We start from the raw sequence: 22859 nt of genomic DNA on the forward strand, positions 1-22859 counted from the left end.
ATATCTGACCTCTGGTCACCTTGAGAGGTCATAGACCTCAGTATTGCATCTTTTCAGTTTTAGCATCATTTCTCCATTGTAATCATGTAAATCTTTGCCAAAATTACATAACGATGTGTGTTTGCTGCTATGGCCATTTAATATAATTTTGCTCAGAGCACAAATATTGCAGCAGTACAGCAGACCCCATTACTCCCAGGTGTTAAGGTAGCTATAGCTTGTTAAAAACACTGACAACCTCTGCTGTGTGTTCTATGAACCTAAATCACTAGCTAACACATTAGCAAACATCCTAATCAGAAGCTAGCATGCTAGTTTGTTCTGGACCACACCCAGTACTCCAGGGGGCTCTGCCCTGTCCCAGAGGTCACATCTGAAATACCTCCAGGTTTGAAAATAAACTTCATGGTTTATAGAAGCAGTGGAAAACGTTTCGGGTTTAGTAATAAAATGCACAATACCTTCCATGTACAAGCTCATCTGCTGCACTACAAGTCAAGATTTAAGCTAATCACAAAGTTCCACTGGGGAAATCAGCAAGGAAATTCAGTTTCCCTTGTTCCCCCTCCTTGAGTCAGTTAGATTCTCTCCTTCCGTTACATTCTGTTACAGTGAGTTTCTTATGTGAACTGTTCTGCCCACAGTCCTTCTCAGCGCCGTCACAGTCTAAGGCACAGCCCATCCAAAAAAACAGTTGAGAGGAGAGCAGTTGAGAGGAGAGCAACACAGTGAAGTGTGGAGTCAGACATGTCTACCAAGACCGTTAATCGCGCTCTCGTTGACATGCTGCGGGATTTGAGCAGCATGCACTTCGAGATGTTCTTCAACGCGATCCTGGACCGCCAGAAGAAGCCGAAGGTCAGACGCTACGACGTGGAAGGCAAAAGTCGTGTGGAGTTTGCAGGTGTTCTGATCTCAACTTTCACAGAGTCCGGTGTTGTGGAGGTGGTTCTGGAGGCGCTGGGCGAGATCGGCTGCAACGCTGAGAAAGAGAACTTCGGTGGGTTTATTTGCCCTTCATTCACATGTCATTCATATTTTCAGTCCCCCTCCACACTGTTTCTTGACTTGTTGGATGTTTGAGCATAACTGCACAGGATGAATGTTAGTGCGGAGTTTTTATTTAAGGTGAAAGTGCGCACTTCTGCGGCAGCAAGACTTTGACACATATATATATATATATTAGAATTTTTAATCAGGTATTGAGAGTTTTTGTGGAAAAATCATATCAGATGCAAAGTAAAGTAGGTTATCTTTTAATCCTGACTTACATATGCTCGCAAATATTCAAAACACTGACCTGAAAACGTTGTGAAGACATCTGACCACTTATCAAGTTAGTTAAGACGTGTTCATTGGCCAGCATGCTTCTCAGAACAGAACTCCACAATGAACCATCTTAGTATCAATCTCTAGTTGTATATTCATGAGGAGGACAAGATATTTTGGATGAAATGTTTTTACTGAATTCTCAAGTTTCTTTAACATTTGCAGTTATTAAGTTCATATTTGTCAGATGTTCTGTTTTTTTCTTTTACCAAGTCTCCCTAAGACAGACGTCAAGTGGATTTACCACTGTTAAAAACACATTTTCCATATTTTTCCACATTCATGTTCAACTTTATGATTATTTATCTGTTTACTTCTTCCCAATCTTGGGGACAAACCCTCTACAGGCAAACCAATTTGTTTATCAGCAAGGGCCATCAATGTCCAGTGTAAAGATATAATACAATAATTACATGTTTATCTAGATGTGTTTTCATTTCATTCATTTCTGGCTTCTTTTTCTCTGTTGGTATGGGTTCCTTTGAATCCTATCACATATATCATAATATTACATTTTGTTTTGTGTCACACATAAAGAACTGTGTTCACTGTGTTCTGCTTGTTTAAAACACAATAAAAACTAGTCCAAAAAAAAACAGACAGCATAGATTACCCTGCACAGGATAAACAAACAGAGGAAATTGGATGGATGGATCGCTGACATGAACTGTAGGAAAGTTTATGACTCCAAGAGACTTAGTTTCAGAGTCATGCATGATATTTCACAACAGTTTTATCATGTAATAACTGAGCCGAGAACAAAATGGTTCTAACCTCAGCTGTTTCTTATCCTTTGTCAGTTACTTTTACTTTCATTTTATTTTATTTTTATTTTTACTTTCATTACATACGGTGTACTTGTTGCTTATTACTGCTCATAACAATATTAATAGAATTATTTCAGTGCTATTCAACATGATGTCTTTACTTCCAGCCAAGGACATAGGTGAAGGATCACTGACATCTGTTTCCAGTAAGTGAGTGTTTTTGGATGATGTGAAACACCTTCAGGTCCTCGTGCTAAGAGCTCATGTTGATGTGCAGGTGTGTTGATTAAAAATAATGGAATAAACGGAACATTTGTAGATTACGGAGACATCATGAAGGTGGAAACTACTGGAGCTTCGATGCAAACAGCTCAGCAGGACAACCTGGATTTCGCAGGTAAACCTGCAGTACAAACACACTTATCTACACCCATAGTGTAACTATATCAGGAGATTGATAAGGAGAAAGCTGCATTGAAGTCATACTCCTTTCCTTACTTTCAAAAGGTAAGGAGGCGTCGTACGCCATGGCTGAGACTGATCTGGTCGAAATGAACAACTACAAATCCATCATCAAAAACGTAGCTCGTCAGAAAGGAGTTGACGCAGCGCTCATCGCTGCCATCATCTCTAGATGCTGCAGGGCTGGAAAGTGGCTGTCGGGAGGCTGGGGCTGCTACGACGAAAAGAGAAAAAAATATAATACCTTTGGGCTGATGCAGGTTATAATAAACTGTTTTACTCACTCCCTCTCAATAGTGTCCTCATGTTACACTACAGTAGAAGTGATTTCCATCTGAACTGCAATATTTCCATAGATTGATGTCAGTCCGAATGGAGGTGGACACACTCCAAAAGGCGAATGGGACAGTGAGGAACACCTCTGCCAAGCCACCGACATCCTGATTTATTTCATCATACGCGTGAAGCATAAATTTCGTGGGTGGAGCAAGGAGCAGCAGCTGAAAGGTTTGTTTTACTCAACTGCTAAAGTTTCATGACACAACTCCTTTCACGCTTTGTTCTCACTTGTATTTGTCTGTGCAGGAGGGATAGCAGCCTACAACGCAGGAGATGGGAACATTGGCCCTGATGGAGATGTGGACTCCAAAACCTCAAATGGAGACTACTCTAATGATGTTGTTGCAAGGGCTCAGTGGTACAAATCCAACGGTTGCTTTTAAAATCCTGAAGCCACCACAATGTCCTAAAAATCTGAAACCTTATCTGTAATGAAAGCAATATGTCCAAACATAAGATATAGGGATTCAATTCATCTCCACTGTGGGCTTCAACATTCCTCCTGTTTTGAGCTTATCTTTGTTGATTTTTTTGCAAACTGGCACCATTAAATATGCTCATATAATAAACAAAATATGATGAATAATGTATAATAATGTATTTACAGTTCTTGTTTGCAGTGTACCCATAAATGTACAGACTAGTCTCACTGTATTATTTTGATATTTCTCTGAACTATAAACAGTGTCTTTTTTAGCTCATTTCCTCGAGCCCTGTCACTGACAAAGCACCTGTGTGACAGTATCATACAGTACACTGTAAAGAATTTGACTGGATGCAGCATTTTACTGTTATTTTACAGTTTTACACTGTAATTTATTTTAACAGTATATTACTGTATTTTGGATTACAGTATATGTTTTACTGTAATTTATATATATACCAGCATGTTACTGTTTCTTTACAATCTACTACTTTTGAATTTAATTCCTATAAATTACAAATTAAAAAAGGTAAACCAAGAGAATACACATTTAATAAAATTTTACTCTAATTTATAACATGTCCTCAAGCAGTTGCATCACAAAACTTATAAAGTACTGCATAATCAAATGTCTCCAATAAAATCCTTGATGACAGACTTTACTGAACTCATGAGCACAACCTTGTGCTGAATTAAAATAGCATCAAGAACAGTGTTCCAGTAGGAGGAGGCTGGTAGAGAGAGAGCAGGAAGAGGGAGAGAGGTGAGACTTGATAGGAGAGTGTGGCTGGTATCCTCAATCCCCAGTGACAAATGTCTGTAAAACAAACAAACAATAAAAAAATTGAACAACACAATGTCACTGGTAAAATATAAGAATATGAAACAACAAACTTCTGAACTTTTGGAAAGGTCTATGACATCTGGGATAAACACACGCTGCATTGGGTGTACAACTGTGGGTCTGCATGAGCCTCATTATGTTAACATATCAAGTCGTAGCACACGGTATCATCTTGCTCTGGTTAAATATCTGTCTTTGACAACAAAGATACATTTCAGCTTTAGTGTGCTACAAGGAAAACTTATGGCATTTAGGAACAGCAAAACAGCAATACTCGGCTAATACAACTAAATCGCACAGTTTAAATGAACAGACTTTTTCCATTTTTATATAACTAAATGAGAAAGACAGACATTACTGCAATGGACTACACAATAAAATGTGTTTACTGATTTTAATCAGGGGAATAACACACTGACACACCTCACTTCTCCATCTGCTGACAGAGAGAGAGACTTGAGGACTTAATCCCAGGTCCCCACTCCCTTTTGAAAATTTTCCAGCCTTTCCCCCTTGCAGTTGTACAGTCAGCTCTGTAGTTGCACAAATAAATATAAGTTAGAGACTTCTTCACATTACAATTGGCGAGTAACTTTAATAAACTTAACTTTACTGGCTGTTTTTGCTGGCTTCAGTTGAATCTAAGGATACTGTGTCTTATTTACAGAACTGTTTAATGAAGAGGCTGGAAACGACACCTTTGCTGTTAGTCAGCTAATTCTAGTAAGCTGACCTAATGAATCATTGTCTGAAATGTCAAGAGTTCAATAATCACGCAGAGAAAAAAATACTGGACAATGCCACTTCCATGAGATAAGAGTCATGTTACCTCCTTGGTTGAAGTCCAAATTGACTGCTCTGAACTGAAGCTGAGCTCTCCAAAGTCAAGCTCAGAAATAGCCAGATGCCTCTTGTCACTCAAAAATGAGTAGTATAAGAAGTTGGATTAATAAAAAAATGTCATCTTCAAATGCATGTTATATTTAAATGTAAGACTCCATGTTTTATTTTTTAATTTTTTAAATAAGGAAACACCGTTGTGTCAAAGAAATATTCTAATGTGCATCATTGTACACATTCAGCCTGACATATTTAGTATCTGTGGAAACTTGTCAAAATCTTGACTAGAGGAAAACAAACACTCTCAAGCGATAAAAAATTTGAAATAATGGGGGATGTATTATAGCACTCTGATCTGCAGTAAAAAGTGATCTGATGTGATTTCTCCAGTGTTGCACAGCTGTGCCTGCTGAAAAAGAGCAAAGGTTTAATCTTGAAGATTAATGGTGGCATTTACAACGATACTTTGTGTAGTCTGGGCATTAAAGTCTCACTATCATTCACAGGAATTCTCCATTTCTCCATGTTCTTTAGACTGTATCATCATAACACATCACTCTACTGAAAATGACAGATAAAGTAAAACAAAATGAAAGTGAAAATGAACTCATTCAAAGTTAATAAAATTACTTTAAATAATGTTGATGCTAAATGAAAAGGTTCTGGTACTAATTATAATCCGTTTTCCTCTGACCTAAAACGTGACCTGATGTGATATGTCAAGTGTTATATAGCTGTACCCACTGAAAAAGAGCAAAGGTTTAATCTTTAAGTTCCACATTCTCCATATGCAATCAGCAATGCTGAACTTCAGACAGTGCATCTTTATAACACACCACAATACTGAAAATGAAAGTTTAAGGTATCTCTTCTTTGGTGTGAAGTTCAAAAAATCCCAAGTTCAACACTAATAAAATGTAACTCATACTGACAGTGTGTGCATCATTATTTCCAAATCTCCACTTTCCTAAAATGGAAAAGGGTTCCCAGCTGGCACCGTACTTCAATGCAAAGTCAGGAAGACGTTGATTCTAACGACTCTAACATCAGACAGATTTTAGTTGTAAAGGAAAATACAGGTGTTGGCTACTTAGATTGTGACAATCAACATCGACAGTGGTGGCCTGCTGCATGCCTGCTGGGGGAGTTGCACAAGTCATGCAACATGCTTTCTGAAAGCTGATTTACTGCTCTGCCTGGCTGCTGACTGAGCAGATAAAGGAAATGACATAGGGCTGTAGTTTTTCTGACACAAAGAGTCTTGTTTCTGTTCCAGTCAGTGAAAGCTGTTTCTTTTAAATCAGCTGACCTATTCAGCAGGGCTGCTTAAAAAAAGCCTCCTGCAGGTGAAGAACAGATCAGAAGCAAGATAAGGACATCGTAGTGAAACTGAAAGTACAGTAACTGTATAAATATAGCTTCTCTGTGTGTTCACGCCAAAGAGAGGACAGAGGAGCACAGAGTCACAGCTCTCCCATTCCAGTTTGAAGAGGACTATCAGACGAGGAAACAGGAACAATGGGTGAGTTGTTTTTCTGATGATTTACCTTGATCTTCATTGAATGTACTTGTGGCAGGAAGAATAGTGTTAGACAGATTTTAGTTGGAAAGGAAAATACAGGTGTTGGCTACTTAGATTGTGACAATCAACATCGACAGTGGTGGCCTGCTGCGTGCCTGCTGGGGGAGTTGCACAAGTCAGCCTTTATATTTTCCTTCAGCACCACATTCAGGTCAAAAATTCAGTTTGTCCAACACTTTTAGTTCATGACCACCAAAAGGCTCATGGGACAGTGAGGATCACCTCTACCAAGCCACCAACATCCTGGCATCTTGTTTCCCTTCTTGTTCTTTAATTTGTTTACTTTTGTTTTACGACTGCATACAACAGTCATCCTGTTAACTTCTTGTCAGAAATGTTGCTTTCTCACTGAAGAAAGGCTGTAAATAATGGAGGGTATATGTTTACACAGACTAATACAGCACTCTGATCTGCAGTAAAAAGTGACCTGATGTGCTTTCTCAAGTGTTATGCAGATGTGCCCATTGAACTTGTGGCAGGAAGAATAGTGTCTTACCACTTCAGCATGAAATTTTTCATACTTTTAAACTCACTATGACTGTGAAAAAAAGCCTCGATGGCATCTGGTTTTTTCCACCTGATTTGAACATTTTCTTAGAGTTTGTATTTTTGTAGCTACTATCTGTACCCACATTACTCCTCACTTGTTTGTAAGGATGTGTTGTACATGTAACTCTAAAGTCCTCTCAGGCCCTCATGGTTGGCGCTAATATGTCTGTGTATGTAGAAGAAAAATAATCTGTACTAAACTGTACTGAACAATTGTAGGTTATGCAGACATCATGAAGGTTCAAGCTACTGGAGCTTCATGGCAAACTGCTCAGCAGGACAGGCTGGGATACTCAGGTAAACACCGCAGCAGAGAAACACAGGAGCTGAGTGATCAAATATTGTAGCAAAAATAATCATCTAACCATCTGTCTCTACAGTGTTTCTATATCTATACACTGACATGCATGCATTTGTTGCACTGATGATATGATCCTGTTTTCTGTTGGATTTCTCTCTGAAAGGTGTAGAGGCATCAAACACCATGGCAGAGACTGACAGAGGCAGAATGGGAAGGTACAAGTCAAAGATCCACAGAGTGGGAAATGACACTGGAATCGATCCAGCTCTCATTGCTGGCATCATCTCCAGAGAGTCCAGGGCTGGAAACGCACTGGACGGAGGCTGGGGAGACTCGGGTAGAGCCTGGGGACTGATGCAGGTTGTAACAACTACTAGTGTTTTACTTGCATCTTCTTAATAGAGCCTCACATTACAATACAATAACAGGAGTGTTCATCCTATTTTATTCTCATTTGTAGGTTGATATAACTAGCACTGGAGGTAGACACACTCGACAGGGTGAATGGGACAGTGAAGAACACATCCGCCAAGCCACTGGGATCTTGGTTTATTTTATTGACAAGATCTGTAATAAATTTCCAAACTGGAGCAGAGAGGAGCAGCTGAAAGGTTTGTTTTTTTTATTGGATCAGACGACTTGTACATGCATCAATTTTCTTCACACTTTGTTTGGTTTTGTTCTCATTTCTATTCGTCTCTGCAGGAGGGATAGCAGCCTACAATATGGGGGATGGAAACGTCACATCCAAAAATGTAGATGAAAGGACAACAGGTGGAGACTACTCCAATGATGTTGTTGCCAGAGCTCAGTGGTACAGAAGAAATGGCTTTTGACAACTGAAACTGTCCACAACAAGAGTATTATAAAGAATCTCCTGATAATGTTCAATGAATCGCTGTAATATGCGTCTCATGTCAAAGAGAAATTAAATAAACACAATACAAAATCTCATATGATATATCTGTGTGTTTGGCTCAGTGTGAAATCTCACTTTGATAACTTGCAGTACACAGTAGACTCAAGTTCACCAATGCTTCCAAGTTTTGTTTGGCTGCAAGAGCCATGAAACATTAGAGAAAATAATTAAGACTGCATCTAACGTCTGCCTTCGCTCGCCCTCTCTGTGAAGAAATGCAGTCAGGGAGCAGCTATAAACTGTTCTGTTGTTCATTTCCTGAGGCTGCTTGACTCTTGAATGTTGAATCTTTGGCCCCTTTAAGGTGCATTTGGTTTTCAGCCATGTTAATGGAGTGGCTCTGGGGAGGACGGTCAACTAGTGGATAGATTGACGTGTAATTTGGTGCACGTCTTCATGTCTCCTTCAGAATGAAATGTAGTAACTTTGGTGAACCTTCATATTTTTTTCAGCACCACATTCAGGTCAAAAATTCAGTTTGTCCAACACTTTTAGTTCATGACCACCAAAAGGCTCATGGGACAGTGAGGATCACCCCTACCAAGCCACCAACATCCTGGCATCTTATTTCCCTTCTTGTTCTTTAATTTGTTTACTTTTGTTTACAACTGCATACAGCAGTCTTCCTGTTAACTTCTTGTCAGAAATGTTGCTTTCTCACTGAAGAAAGGCTGTAAATAATGGAGGGTATATGTTTACACAGACTAATACAGCACTCTGATCTGCAGTAAAAAGTGACCTGATGTGCTTTCTCAAGTGTTATGCAGATGTGCCCATTGAAAAAGAGCAAAGTTTTAATCTTGAAGTTTCACAGTGGCATTTACAGAGGTGTCGTCTGTAGCCTGGACGTTAGAGTTTCATTGTCCCTCCCATGAATTCTCCATTTCTCCATGTTCTTTAGACTGCATCATCATAACACATCACAATACTGAGAATTAAAGATAAAGTAAAACAAAATGAAAGTGAAAATTAACTCATATTGAAAGTGAATAAAATGACTATAAATAATGTTGATGCTAAATGACTGAATAAGCTCGATGATGATGGAGTTTGTAGGATGACAGTATTGTTTGATTATGTGTGATAACATGATGCAAAAATAGAAAGTGGAACAATCCTGGACAATACTTTTTCCAGCAATATCTTCATTAGCATTGCCAAATAACCTCCAAGAATATTCACATCCAGTTTGAGGGATATGATTAAGCGACTTCAATCGACATGCTCAAAGACTTAACGCACAGATCTGCAGTAAAAAGGTTCTGGTACTAATTATAATCCGTTTTCCTCTGACCTAAAACGTGACCTGATGTGATATGTCAAGTGTTATATAGCTGTACCCACTGAAAAAGAGCAAAGGTTTAATCTTTAAGTTCCACATTCTCCATATGCAATCAGCAATGCTGAACTTCAGACAGTGCATGATTGTAACAAACCACAATACTGAAAATGAAAGTTTAAGGTATCTCTTCTTTGGTGTGAAGTTCAAAAAATCCCAAGTTCAACACTAATAAAATGTAACTCATACTGACAGTGTGTGCATCATTATTTCCAAATCTCCACTTTCCTAAAATGGAAAAGGGTTCCCAGCTGGCACCGTACTTCAATGCAAAGTCAGGAAGACGTTGATTCTAACGACTCTAACATCAGACAGATTTTAGTTGTAAAGGAAAATACAGGTGTTGGCTACTTAGATTGTGACAATCAACATCGACAGTGGTGGCCTGCTGCGTGCTGATGTGACCTGATGTGCTTTCTCAAGTGTTATGCAGATGTGCACATTGAAAAAGAGCAAAGGTTTAATCTTGAAGTTTCATAGTGGCATTTACAGAGGTGTCGTCTGTAGCCTGGACGTTAGAGTTTCATTGTCCCTCCCATGAATTCTCCATTTCTCCATGTTCTTTAGACTGCATCATCATAACACATCACAATACTGAGAATTAAAAATAAAGTAAAACAAAATTAAGTTAAAGATGAACTCATATTGAAAGTGAATAAAATGACTATAAATAATGCAAAATGTGAGCTCAGTAATGTCCATCAAAGAATAAAAATGAACAGATGAAAAATTGTGTGCATTATTATTTCTAAATCTCCAACATTCTGCAAATGAGAAGGAGTTTCCTAATTAAAGACTTGCACAAGTCATGCACAGCATGCTTTCTGCAAGCTGCCTTCACTGCTGTCCCTGGTTTACAGCCTGTCACATTAGGCAGAACAAATGAATGACATACAGCTGCAGTGTTTCTTGTAAATGCCCTGTTTTCTCTTAACAGGTTCTCTCACCCAGCACGCATGGGAAAAGTCTGCCCTTTGCAGGCGAAAAATAGAGCAGCAGCAAGATAAACAAACGGTGGTAGTTGGCCCTGGCTGCATTCGACTCAGATGTGAACTGTGGACGTTTAGCGCTTTCTGCAACTGGTGCATGACGCAACTAGAAGTGGGCGTAATTATATTATATTGCCGGTATCGAAAGCTACAAACAGGCACCGAGGGGCGAAGTTCTCACATTCCTGTTTCAAGAGAGCAACCATACGTGGAAACCGGGAGTCATGGGTGAGTTAATATCCGCACATATATTACTGTGGCTGATGTGTTAGGATGCATTTGACATGACTAACTGTTTCAGATCCTCCTGGGATCTTTGTGCTAGTGTCAATGTGCAGGCTTGTCGAAGAAAAATAATCTAATAAACCCATCATTTGTAGGTTCTTTCTTTTCCTCTTCTTCTTCTACTTCTTCTACTTATGGAAACATCATGAACGTTGAAACTACTGGAGCTTCAAAGAAAACTGCGCAGCAGGACAACCTGGGATACTCAGGTAAACATTGCAGAAGTGGCGCACAGGAGCCGCTCTCACATGTTATAGAAAAAGTGATCACGTAATCACCTGCATCTACAGTGTTTCAATTGCCGTTTAAGTAGATATGAAAAGAAATGTTTGCAGTTTATATCTTAATCAGGCATTACATTTGCAGGCAACACTATAGTATTGTTCCCGTTATGTTGATGTTTGCTCTGTCTAATACCCTTGTTCATATGGGTTAAATATAAAATATAGAATAATCTGCAATTTTCTTTATGACTCTGCATTATTTTACCTGCTCTGTGCCCTGGATTATGACCACTCCAGTCATTTTTTACCAATTTCAATAACTTTTAAAGGGACAGTACAACACATAAAATGCTCATTTCCACATGCCATAAAGTGACTGCAGCATCTACCACGCAGGGCTGTGGGAGGATGTTTTAAATTGGGGGTGCTGTAGTGGGAGAAGCATTTTACCCCAACCCATACAACCTATATACAAATACAACACAGGCCTACAACAATACTTCTACTACACACACACACACACACACACACACACACACACACACACACACACCACAAAAGCAGCAGCAGTAACAACAACAGCAGCCAGGTCTATAAAAAAGGACTCAGTAATGCTATTGCACAATAGCTCACAATAATAGCATAACATCGCAATACACAAGTCAAAAAGGCCATTGTGCACGGCACACAAGAACATATCCAAATCTGCACAATTTTTCAACAAAGTTATATCAGTGTGATGTTAAAAGTAATTGACAGCTGAATATTGCTCGGTGGCAGCTTAAACCAAATAACTTACCCAAAGGTGCAGACAATGTGCTCTAGTAGTTATATTAATCCACATGTGGTTATCAGGACGTCCTGGGTCTGACTCCTTGGGAAGTGAAGAGGCATCAAATCAACCGGTTTCCCTCTGCTGCCTCTTCAGGCAAGCGAAACACACAACCTGACCACACTCCGCCATGTAATGAAGCCACTTACATTTAGAAAACCAAGATGGTGTAAATGCACGGCTGAAAGTTTCATTTGTGCTCTCTTTAGCTGGTGGTTTGCCAAAAAAATCTGCAGTACACTTTTCCTTAAAGGAGCAGAGACCTCAGCCACTGTATTTGCCTCCAAAGTCTCAAAAGTCAAACTTGGCGAGTGAGCGAGTGTGGACTGCTGCGGGAATGCTGGCAGCAGCCAGAGCCGCATATTGTTTTCGGGTTGTCTGTCCCATTCTCGTGGACACGATATCTCAGTGACTACCTCAAAGGAACTTCTTCAAATTTGGCATCGTCACTTGGACTCAAGGATGAACTGATTAGACTTTGGTGGTCTAACCGATCTACTGGACCACCTCTACAGCCTTGTTGTGTTGTGCTCTTGCAAACTATTTTTAACTTTCAGCCTTGTCAGCCTTGAAATATGTCACATGAAACCACTGGAGCTTTAGATAAAACTAACTGTGGCTGGCCTACAAAAATATATGTCATCCCTGCGGCACTCTATAGGCTGTATAAAGATGGATGTAGCATCTGTGACGTCACTCATAGACTTTGGTTTTGAAGTGGGCTGCTCTGCCATCGTAATCTAGGCAGTGCCTGACCCCGCCTAACTGAGTCGACACTTTGGTGCACGTCTGTTTGTGGCGAGCTTATGCTCACCCACCTGTCACTCAAAGCGGCCACACCCTCAATTATACAGAACTTTAAGCCTTAATAAACTTCAATGGGCGAGTTATATAAAAATTCACCCCCTGTACGAAGTGGGAAATTATCTTTAAAGACCAAAACTGTTTTCTGTACCAGGCTGTACAAGTTAAGTACTTAACATGGGAGTCTTTGGGGATCGACTCACTTATAGCCAGCCCATTCGAGGAAGTGCACTTTTTGGCACTTATGTGTTGGCTTAATTTTTCACCCCCGGAGGTTGCCACCTGGTGTTGAGGTGTTGCACACGCAACCACAGTTGTGCATGCGAAGCAGAAATGTTCCCTCAAGAGAATGGTTTTCAGCTCTCGGATGCTGTTCTCTGTGCTCGTGTCATGTGTATGCAGATAGAGTTTTGAGATTAACTTAATGCCATAGTTTCTATATCCGTGCACAGACAGGCAAACACATGCATTTGTTGCACTGATGTAATGATCCTGTTTTCTGTTGGATTTCTCTCTCTCTGAAAGGTGTGAGGGCATCAAACACCATGGCAAAGACTGACAAAGACGAAATGGAAGACTACAGGTCAATAATCTACACAGTAGCAGAGGAATGTTGCATCCATCCAGCTCTCATTGCTGCCATCATCTCCAGAGAGTCTAGGGCTGGAAAACAAATTAAAGAGAATAATGGCTGGGGAGACTGGAACCCAAAGAGAAACATGTGGAACGCTTTTGGACTGATGCAGGTTGTAACAACTACTAGTGTTTTACTCACATCTTCTTAGTAGAACCTCACATCGCAATACAATGACAGGAGTGTTCATCCTATTTCATTCCCATTCCTGTAGGTTGATGTTAATCCGGATGGAGGTAACCACAAACCTGAAGGTGAATGGGACAGTTTAGATCACCTCCGCCAAGCAACTGGGATCTTGGTTGATTTTATTGGCAAGATCCGTAATAAATTTCCAAACTGGAGCAGAGAGGAGCAGCTGAAAGGTTTGTTTTACTGACTCAGTCGACTTGTACATGCATCAATTTTCTGCACACTTTGTTTGGCTTTGTTCTCATTTCTATTCGTCTCTGCAGGAGGGATAGCAGCCTACAATATGGGGGATGGAAATGTCAGATCCAAAAACGTTGATGAAAGGACAACAGGTGGAGACTACGCCAATGATGTTGTTGCCAGAGCTCAGTGGTACAACAACAATGGTTTTGACAACTGAAACTGTCCACAACAAGAGTCTTTTGATGAATGCAACACTGTGTAATTCATGTTTCGTGTCAAATTTGGCAAAATAAACATAATGGGAAACAACAAATGATATGTCTGTGTATTTGGCTCAGTGTAAACTCTCACTGTGATAATTTGCAGAAGAATGATATTCATTGTAGCACTGTATAGTAAACTGCTCTGCTGTTGAGGCAGATTCTGGATTTGGATAATTTGAGTTGATACTGATGATGCACCACATTAATTCTAGCAGTTTGCTTCAAATGCCTTTATTTTGATTTGATTTGATTTGATTCATATCTGCTTTCTTTTTCTCTGTTGGTAGGGGTTCTTTTCTCATTGATAATTGTATCATATCGCATATATTAGCTATAATTTTACATTTTGTTTTTTGTGTCATGCATAAAGATCTTTGTCTACTTGTGTTCTTCTTTACACAATGAAAACACAATAAACACAATAAAAATAGTCTAATATACAAGTACAACATAGATGGCCATGACCCTGCACTGGATAAACAAACAGAAAATGAAATTGCACAAGACTTAGGCTGTAGGAAAGTTTATGACTCCAAGAGACTTAATTTCAGTTTTGGTGAAACCAGCTTTCTGTTTCAGTTGCAGAACGATTCTTTAAAATCAGAAATATCAAACTAAGCTTATTATCTAGCGATTTAGTATTGTAGTTCCATAGATTGAGGGGTCTAGCAAGAGATATATCAACGAAAGAATGACCAAAAAAAGCAAACAAACTCTGGATCATACATTTCCTACAATGCAACCTCGGTAGCGTCTTTCATTACGCCTTCCTAACACAGTTTCTGTTAAAAATATTTGCTCTCCAAGCCCAAAGCCGGAACAACAAAACAAAAAAATCCTATATGAAACAATATTTGTAAAGAGTGCAATATTTCTAAACAACGCTGCTCTCTTAAACTTCATATTTGGTCATGACCTGCGTCATCTTGTTTCCTTCTTGATTCTGTTGTTTACATCTGTGTACGGCAGCATTAAACAGTCTTTCTGTTAACTGCTTGTTGGAAATGTTGTTATCTCAAGCACTGAAGAAAGACTAGAAATAATTGAGGGTATGTGTTTCTACCTATTTGATATAGGTGTGCCTGTTAAGAAAGAGCAAATGTTTAATTGTGGTATTTCCAGAGGTCAGAGAGAGCTGGGCATTCTAGTTTCATTATCTGTCACAGGAAAGAAAACCTGTGTGATGGTCTTGATTTTCATATGTAATGTCTCCTCCGTAATGAATGTAAACAAAGAAAAAGGTAAACCAATAAAAAAAGCTACTTTTTTTAAAGCTACTAAAGTGTTATGCTGTGTACCCACACGTTACTGTGGCTCTTGTTTTTGAGGATGTGTTGGACATGTAACTGTAAAGTCCTTTCAGGTCCTCATGCTTTGTCATCATGTATTGATTATCTATCTTCAATGTGCAGGCGTGTAGAAGAAAGCCACAGCACCACCAAAGAGGGTGGTTATTTCTAGCGCAACTTTGGGTTATGCAAGGTGCAAGTTCCCAGTGAGATAGCACTTGTAGGAAAAATGTTCTGTGGTAGCTGATAGAGAGTGACCCTGGTGTAATTAAAACCTGTGGTGCACTTGTGTCCATCGGTTCTGTAGTGCTGTTTGCCTCTGAGCCGAGATGACATTTCATAGCAGAGTGTCCACTCAGGTGAAAAAGAAGTTTTCATCTTAAAGAGTCCTCAAGTTTCTTACTTGATTTTATGAAATCTTAATGTCTTATTTAATTTTTATTATTTATTCAAATTGTTTTTTTTTTGTTTTTTTTTAAAAAAAGTTTTCTTAATGTATTTCCATACCTCTGTAAAGCACTTTGAATTGCCTTGTGTCTGAATGGGGCTATATAAATAAAACTGCCCTGCCTGTGCCTGTTACAGTCAGTGGGAGCTGTTTCTTGTAAATCACATGGTTCTTTTTTCCCTCCTCTTTTTCATCAGTAAACTATCCAGGCCTGAAAAAGGAAAGGAATGCTTCAGCGGGGGAAATTTACCATTAAATACGCCCATCCTGCGACGGAAACAGAGGATCAGTGTGCAGCAGCTCTGTTGGTCACAGGTCTCATACTCAGCTTCATCTTGACAATCCAAGGAGAAAATAGCAAATGGTACTCTTCTGCTGATTTTCAACTGTGAGGGCGCTTGGGACCCATAACCTGGACCTCTCTGCAGAGGAAACACTGGAATATTTGTATTTCCTGCTAATATATGAAAAATATTATAATTTTTCTGTGGTATTTTCTAAATTCTATCATACAATTACCAAAAATCTCATTTGAAAGGATTACATGTTGTCACCCTTGAAATATGTCACATGAACCCACTGGAGCTTCAGATAAAACTGCTCAGCAGGACAATTTTAAACCCTGCAGCTGAGAAATACAAAAGCTGATTTGATCTGATGGTTTAGAAGTAATCATTAAGTTTTTCTTAAATCTAACCATCTATCCATATCTGCAGTGTAACTATATCAATACATTCATGGGAAGACAGATACAGTTTGATGCAGCGATGCCATAATCCTGTTTTTTTTTCTACAAGGTGTGAGCACATAAACCTTGGAGTTCTGCCGCCACATGACCACAGATCACAGAGAAGATTGATGAACCATGTGGGAAATATACAGTGTTTCGCTGAAAAGCTCTAATTCAAACTGAATTCAGTCTTCTGTCATCTTTAGTGATGACATTCATTATTTAGCTAAGAACCACATGATGGCATGTTTTTAGCTCTTGACATGCTATTCATTTAAATAAAAGAAAATCACCAATAACCGTGAACCTCTTGTATATTTATATAAAACACATGAGAGAATAGTTAGTAGGCTAGTACTTGGATTTTTACAACTCAAGAAGTACACAGTAGATTACAGTCAACCACTGCTTCCAAGTTTTGTTTTGCTGCGAGAGCGATGAAATAATCTCCCATTACTGCACTGGAAACCTGTGAGCAGGGTAAGAACAGTATCTTTCTTTCCTCAATGTCCTAAAAGTTAAATCTAAAATATAAAACTACTATAGCTTTGGATAAAAGATTTGACATGGTCATAAAAACAACACAGTCAGTAGCTTTCTCTCCTGAAGGTGTTTCCACCGCTTATTGCAAAAGGCTGAAGACGTTGACTCTGCTGTTGTCAGAGTCAGCGGTAGGTGCAGTGCTGCTCCTGGTGCTGCCGCAGGTCCCCTTTGTGCTGGAAGCTGTAGAGGCAGCGAGGGCAGCGGTAGGGCCGGTCGTCCCTGTGTTTGCGGCTGTGGGTGATGAGGTTGGAGCTCTGGCTGAATGCCTTCCCACATATCTGACACACATGGGGCTTCTCTCCTGGCACACAAACACAGCACAGGTCATTTGAATACACAGGAAATTCGGGCCGTATATAGATGAAACAGATAGTGCTCTAACATTTCAGGATAGTACGTAAAATTATTATATATCGTCTTATTTAATTCAGTTACATATCTGTATATCTTGAAATTGCTTGTTTTGTCCAACCAACATTTTGAAAACCAAAGATATTTAAAGAAAACCTCATATTTCAGGGGCACAAACCAATGGATGTTAAGAAATAACTTCAAGGAATTCCGACATTTTGCAGAAGATTAATGTCACTCATGTCTAACACAATAAACATTAGTTTGAGTCACAGATAACACTGTTCACTTGAGTTTAAACGCAAGGCAGGGCTACGTGCTGAATACATTAGTGATGTATATAAAATGAAACTGCGGTTCACTTTAATAATTTTATATGAGTGATGTCAGATGTGGACTCGGACAACCAAAGGGTACACGTCAACCCACCGGTGTGTATGAAGGTGTGTTTCTTCATGTCAGACTTCTGGTGGAACCTCTTGCCACAGTACTGGCAGGGATACGGCCGAGTGTCCGAATGTATGAGCAGATGAGTGGAGAGGGTGGAGGAGCGCTTGAACACTTTCCCACACACCGTACAGCCAAACGTCCTCTCCTAAAACAACAGGCACTGTGGTTATGGATTCAGAAGTGTTGCAACATCATATGTGCATTAAATTGTCCGAAGTAACCAGATAATTCACTTTAAAGAGAAATGTGATGCTGACCTTGCCCCTGCATGGTGACTGCGCAGTAGTTGTCCTGCTGGACTTGATGCGTGCTGATGACACTTTGCTTCCATGACTCTTGCATATGTGAGTCTTCAAACTAGACAGACATGAAAACATCTGCAAAGACAAAATAAACATAGTTTAACACTGAAAAAACTACAGACATAATTGTAGATGTCAGGACTAGAAATTGTCATTTAAAGTAATTAAAGTACATTTAAGTAAAGTAAAGGAAAGTACATTTCCTGAGGCTGCTTGACTCTTGAATGTTGAATCTTTGGCCCCTTAAGGTGCATTTGGTTTTTAGCCATGCTAATTGAGTGGCTTTAGGGAGGATGGTAAAGTTGGTCTGAAATATCTCATCAATGAGTGGATAGATTGACTTGAAATTTGATGCATGTATTCATGTCTCCTTCAGAATGAAATGTAATAACTTTGGTCAACCTTTATCTTTTCCATCAGCACCACCATCAGGTCAAAAAAAATGTATACCAACAAAACTAACGACAGTTCCCATCAGGCTCAGCTGTTCTATGTGTTTAGCAGTAATAATCATCAAGTGGGGCCGAGTCGTAAACCTTCACAGTTGTTGTTTGTCTGTCAGACAAATGTAACATATTGTAATGGAGGGATGCCATACTTTGCTACAGAGTGGACACTCTTGTCTCGGAGCACTGATCTTCGAGCAGCCACTACTCCTGGTCTCCCTCAGGATCTGAGGGTGCTGAGTCAAGTCTACCAGTCCCGCTGAAAGTTTGTCTGGATATCCTGAGCTCACATGAGGTCTGGACCATACCGCTGATGTGGGAGGGCCTGAGTTGACTTTCTCCACGGGGCTAAAGGTGTTTGAGTCGACAGGACTGAAGGGCTGAGCAGGTCTACAGTCTGAGAAGAAATACAGACAAGTAAAATCATGAAAAGTTAGACTGTAATGTTCATCATCTTCTGCTTTGAACCCATAACTATTTTTCACTGTGAATAATCTTTTATTTGTAGTTATATAGGAAACACTTTTTGTTTTTTTTCTATCTAAAGTCTTTTGAGACATTCTAGTGATGAAAAGCCCGTCTAAATGAACAACAAACATGAAGTAGCTCTGTCACCCACCATAAGATTTGGGACTCAGTGGCTGAAGGTTCCCACTCCAATCAGAGGGACTGGCAGCAGGAAGGTCCTGCTGCAATAATGTGATGGACACCGTGTTGATATACGGTGCTTCTGCTGTGGAGTAATCCAGAGATGTGTTCCAGGACCCCATCTTTCTTTTTAGCTGGCTGAACGTTACTGGGGTTGATCCTGGGCTGGGGCTTCCTGCTGCGGGCCGAGGGTGGTGCAGCCCTCCGCGCTTCACCAAGAAAGAGCGAGGCATCATTCAGGAGGGAGAAGGACTTGCTCCACACCTGAAATTAAAGTCATCTAGAGGGGGGAAATAAATAAATAAAATTAAATAAATGCCCGTGTTAATAAAGGCATTCAAACATACAGCTCCAATATCAGTAGTTAATACCAGCTTTGACTGAAGGCAGGCACCAAAGGACCAAAGGGGTAGACAAGAAGTTTGTGTTGCCCAGAAGAGGGCAGCAGAACTGTTCACTCAGTGGTTTGTTTCCTGTTGAATCTGTGCAAATACTGGTCGAAAATATACTGTACATATGTTGCTACTGTTGAGCGGAGAAAAAGTGTTATCAAAATATTGACTACTGCATTGTTTCTGAAACCTTTTCACTTTTTTCACTTTTGTTATGAAATTTGAAAAAAAAAACGTCATCTGTTTTATATGAAACGTGTAGATTTATAATAACAAGTGGAAAACAAAAGTAGAAATGAAGATACTGCGAAACACCTGATTTACTTCAGCTCTCTCAGACTGTATACAGAGCTGTGAACCTTCGGTCTGCGCAGATTTTTCATCCTGAATCCGTTGGTTTGGTCACATGTGTCATGTTGCGTCAAGCTGAAAGCTGAATCTTTGACCTGTACGACACTGAACAACAGGCATGTTTTTCCTCACTGAGCTTTCTGTGTTGCTCTGATCATTGCTGCTCGGTCTCGCAGAATCCTCAGCGTCACTTGGCATTGAAGTCAGAAGTCAGTTTTTGTCACATCAGACCAAAGAATCTTTTTCTTCTGGTTCAGGTGTTTAAATTCTGCTTGACAAACTCCAGGTGGCCTGTCAGACGCCTTTTTGTCATCAGCAGCTTACTTGACAAAGTAAGGCTGCAGAGATGGTTCTTCCTCTGACAGGCTCTCCCATATTTGGGGCTTCTCTTCTGAGTGACATTCACGCTGTAGGTGAAAGCAGCCTGAGTCTGACTGAAACTGACATTTGGATCTAAACTTGGTTTATGACAACATGACACAAACAGTCATATGAGAATTGCAACTATATCACTTAACTGCAACACATTTCATGACTCAGTGCTCGCACTTGAGCAGAGGTGAAGCTGCAGTGGAGGAGTTCAGTGGAGGACACTGAGGTGTAAGACCTCATAACTAGAAAGTGACATGACTGAATGTTCAAACTTCAAGTTTAAAGATCTTGAGACCTGCCATAATGGTCTTTTTAGAAAATAAATAAATTAGTGGCTACTTATTTAAGACACTGCCCAGGTCCCATCAGAAAATAAAAGACTTATTACTACAGAGACTACACACACCAGTATGAACAGATTATGAGGTTTAATCTTATTTCATAAGATTATCCTATGTTTTTTAAAAATAAAATCTTAATCTGAAAATAATGAGTAACTCCACTTGCCATAAGAGTTGCAGTGTAGAAGTACAGAGTAACTTAAAGTGGAAATGCTCGGGTAATGTACAAGTACCTAAAAACGGAACTACTGTACTTGAGTAAATGGACTTCCCACCTCTTTACAGTTACCTGCATGCCCGAAACTATGTACTTCCTTCCTCTTAGATGTAAAATAATCAACACGGAGAAGAAAATTACTATTCTCTACTTAAACGTCCTACAGCCCAGTTTTGGAAATCAGTTAAGACCAACTTTTATGAGTAGGGGAGTACGCTCTATCTTTGGAGAAAATATTTTCTTTTAGAGGGGGAGAAATCTGTAGTGGTCGTTTTGCCTTGTATTATATGTCATTATAAACACACATTTCCTTAAAAGTTTGTTTTTCTCATCTCATTTTTACTGTGAGTGTTGTTAAGATTTTTTCTTTGGCATGTGTTGTGTGCCCGTTATTTGCTTGTTTGTTTGTACATACACATACACACGTACTATAAAACTTTAGAAATTGAAGCTGATGTGACTGAATTAAAGGGTTTCTTTTAATGTGCTAAATCACATTTTATACAATAAATCCAGCAATGAGGGACTGGTATCACATCTGTGTCTTTTGTATTGTTTAGTTCAGAAGGATGACATGCTCAAACTGGTGCTGAATATTGACTACAATGAACAGCACAATATGAACATTCAAACAAAGGTCCACCATATAAGCACTATCACAGTATAAGCTATGGACCTAGATTTAAAGTTGTCTGTATTCCCTGTCACACTCAGTTTGCTTCGACGACCAGCTCAAGGAAGGCGGTTCAGCCAGTCTTTCATTTTAGAGTGGCAGTACATCCAATGATTTATTTCTACAGTGACTTTGGGTTGACATACACACAGCTGTGTGTTTGGGCTCTGATCAAGATACTTTCTCTCAGCGATGATCAAAGAAAATCGGACGTTTTCAAGTAGAATCTTCTGCAGCTCAACGTGATCGGGAATTTTTGAAGAATGTGTTTGCTTTTTGTCTCGTTGCATTTTTGTGTGTACTAGTAGCAAAAAACAAACAGATAAATAAAATAAAAAGTTTAGAAAAGCTTTCTGAAATGTGTGCGTCATTACATTTACAGAAAAGCAAAGGTGTTGTGATAAAATAAGCAGCTCTATTTTTCAGCCGTTTGAGCTGCTTTAGTAACAGTTTACAGCTTTAGTAAACAATTATGTTTATGAACTCCGATGATCAGTATAAGAAAATATGATAACTGCCTGAGTCACTTACGATTAAAAGATTACATTGTTATTATTATTGTTATTATTTGCTTTTTTAATAAATGAAACATTTGAGAAAATGATCCACATAGTCACATGGAGATAATTACGAAACAGGGTGATTGCCATCTGAATTCACTGTTGAAGACAGATCACAGATCAAATCTACACTGGTCAAACAGTCCAAAAGTATTTTTTAAATCATCATGTTAAAAAGAAAAAACAAATAATAATAAAAAAACAACTTTAACCAAACCAAAACTGTAGCAGTCTAAAACCTTGAAGATAGTTTATAAATATGCAAATACTCACCAGTTTTCACATTCCCCCCAGTGCTTCTCAACGTCACACACAAACTTCACACAAGTAGTTTTCCTGAGAGAGGAGTCTTATATCAAGTTAGAGAAGACGACGTGAGTCAGTGTGTCACATGAGGTCAGTCTGCTCTGAGGTGGACTGTGAGCCGTTGGAGTTCTCTGCAGGTCGGAGTGATGAGAGTAAAGAAGGATGAGGAAGTGTTTCAGCTCTGACACCTCTGAGCCGACAACTCTAACCACACTGTTTCCTCACACACAAAACACAAACACTACACACTCACTCACAGCAGCACAGAACCTGACTGACTCTGCTTTTTAAAACCTTTCTGTGCACATTGTGGAGATGTTGCCGTGATGTGCAAACTAA

General features: G+C 39.4%; 3 protein-coding genes across 4 annotated transcripts; 2 read left to right on the forward strand and 1 right to left on the reverse strand.

Moving 5' to 3' along the window:
- The first annotated feature begins 724 nt into the window (after window positions 1-724).
- LOC111236364 (lysozyme g-like) lies at window positions 725-3715 on the forward strand. The gene is made up of 6 exons (XM_022765070.1): window positions 725-1000; window positions 2264-2302; window positions 2416-2493; window positions 2604-2818; window positions 2915-3065; window positions 3144-3715. Exons 1-6 carry the CDS (start codon window positions 748-750, stop codon window positions 3278-3280), a joined length of 873 nt encoding a protein of 290 aa, XP_022620791.1. The 5' UTR covers window positions 725-747; the 3' UTR covers window positions 3281-3715.
- Window positions 3716-6267: 2552 nt separating this feature from the next.
- LOC111236292 (lysozyme g-like) lies at window positions 6268-14154 on the forward strand. Of its 2 annotated transcripts, none has more exons than XM_022764971.1 (5): window positions 6268-6527; window positions 7356-7433; window positions 7601-7797; window positions 7898-8048; window positions 8143-8384. In XM_022764971.1, exons 1-5 carry the CDS (start codon window positions 6524-6526, stop codon window positions 8271-8273), a joined length of 561 nt encoding a protein of 186 aa, XP_022620692.1. In that variant the 5' UTR covers window positions 6268-6523; the 3' UTR covers window positions 8274-8384. The 2 variants fall into 2 exon arrangements, with proteins under 2 accessions (XP_022620692.1, XP_022620691.1); XM_022764970.1 differs by lacking the exon at window positions 8143-8384 and adding an exon at window positions 13919-14154 and having other exon boundaries at window positions 6272-6527.
- Window positions 14155-16864: 2710 nt separating this feature from the next.
- Window positions 16865-22859, reverse strand: LOC111236300 (zinc finger protein Gfi-1b-like). The gene is made up of 6 exons (XM_022764981.1): window positions 22488-22859; window positions 19280-19588; window positions 18813-19057; window positions 18170-18289; window positions 17892-18057; window positions 16865-17412 (listed from the first exon to the last, which is right to left on the reverse strand). The coding sequence occupies exons 2-6, from the start codon at window positions 19542-19544 to the stop codon at window positions 17234-17236; spliced, it is 975 nt and encodes a 324-aa protein (XP_022620702.1). The 5' UTR covers window positions 19545-19588; window positions 22488-22859; the 3' UTR covers window positions 16865-17233.

The sequence above is a fragment of the Seriola dumerili genome, unplaced genomic scaffold (genome assembly GCF_002260705.1).
Source record: "Seriola dumerili isolate Sdu_G_001 unplaced genomic scaffold, Sdu_1.0 BDQW01000621.1, whole genome shotgun sequence".
Lineage (NCBI taxonomy): Eukaryota > Metazoa > Chordata > Actinopteri > Carangiformes > Carangidae > Seriola > Seriola dumerili.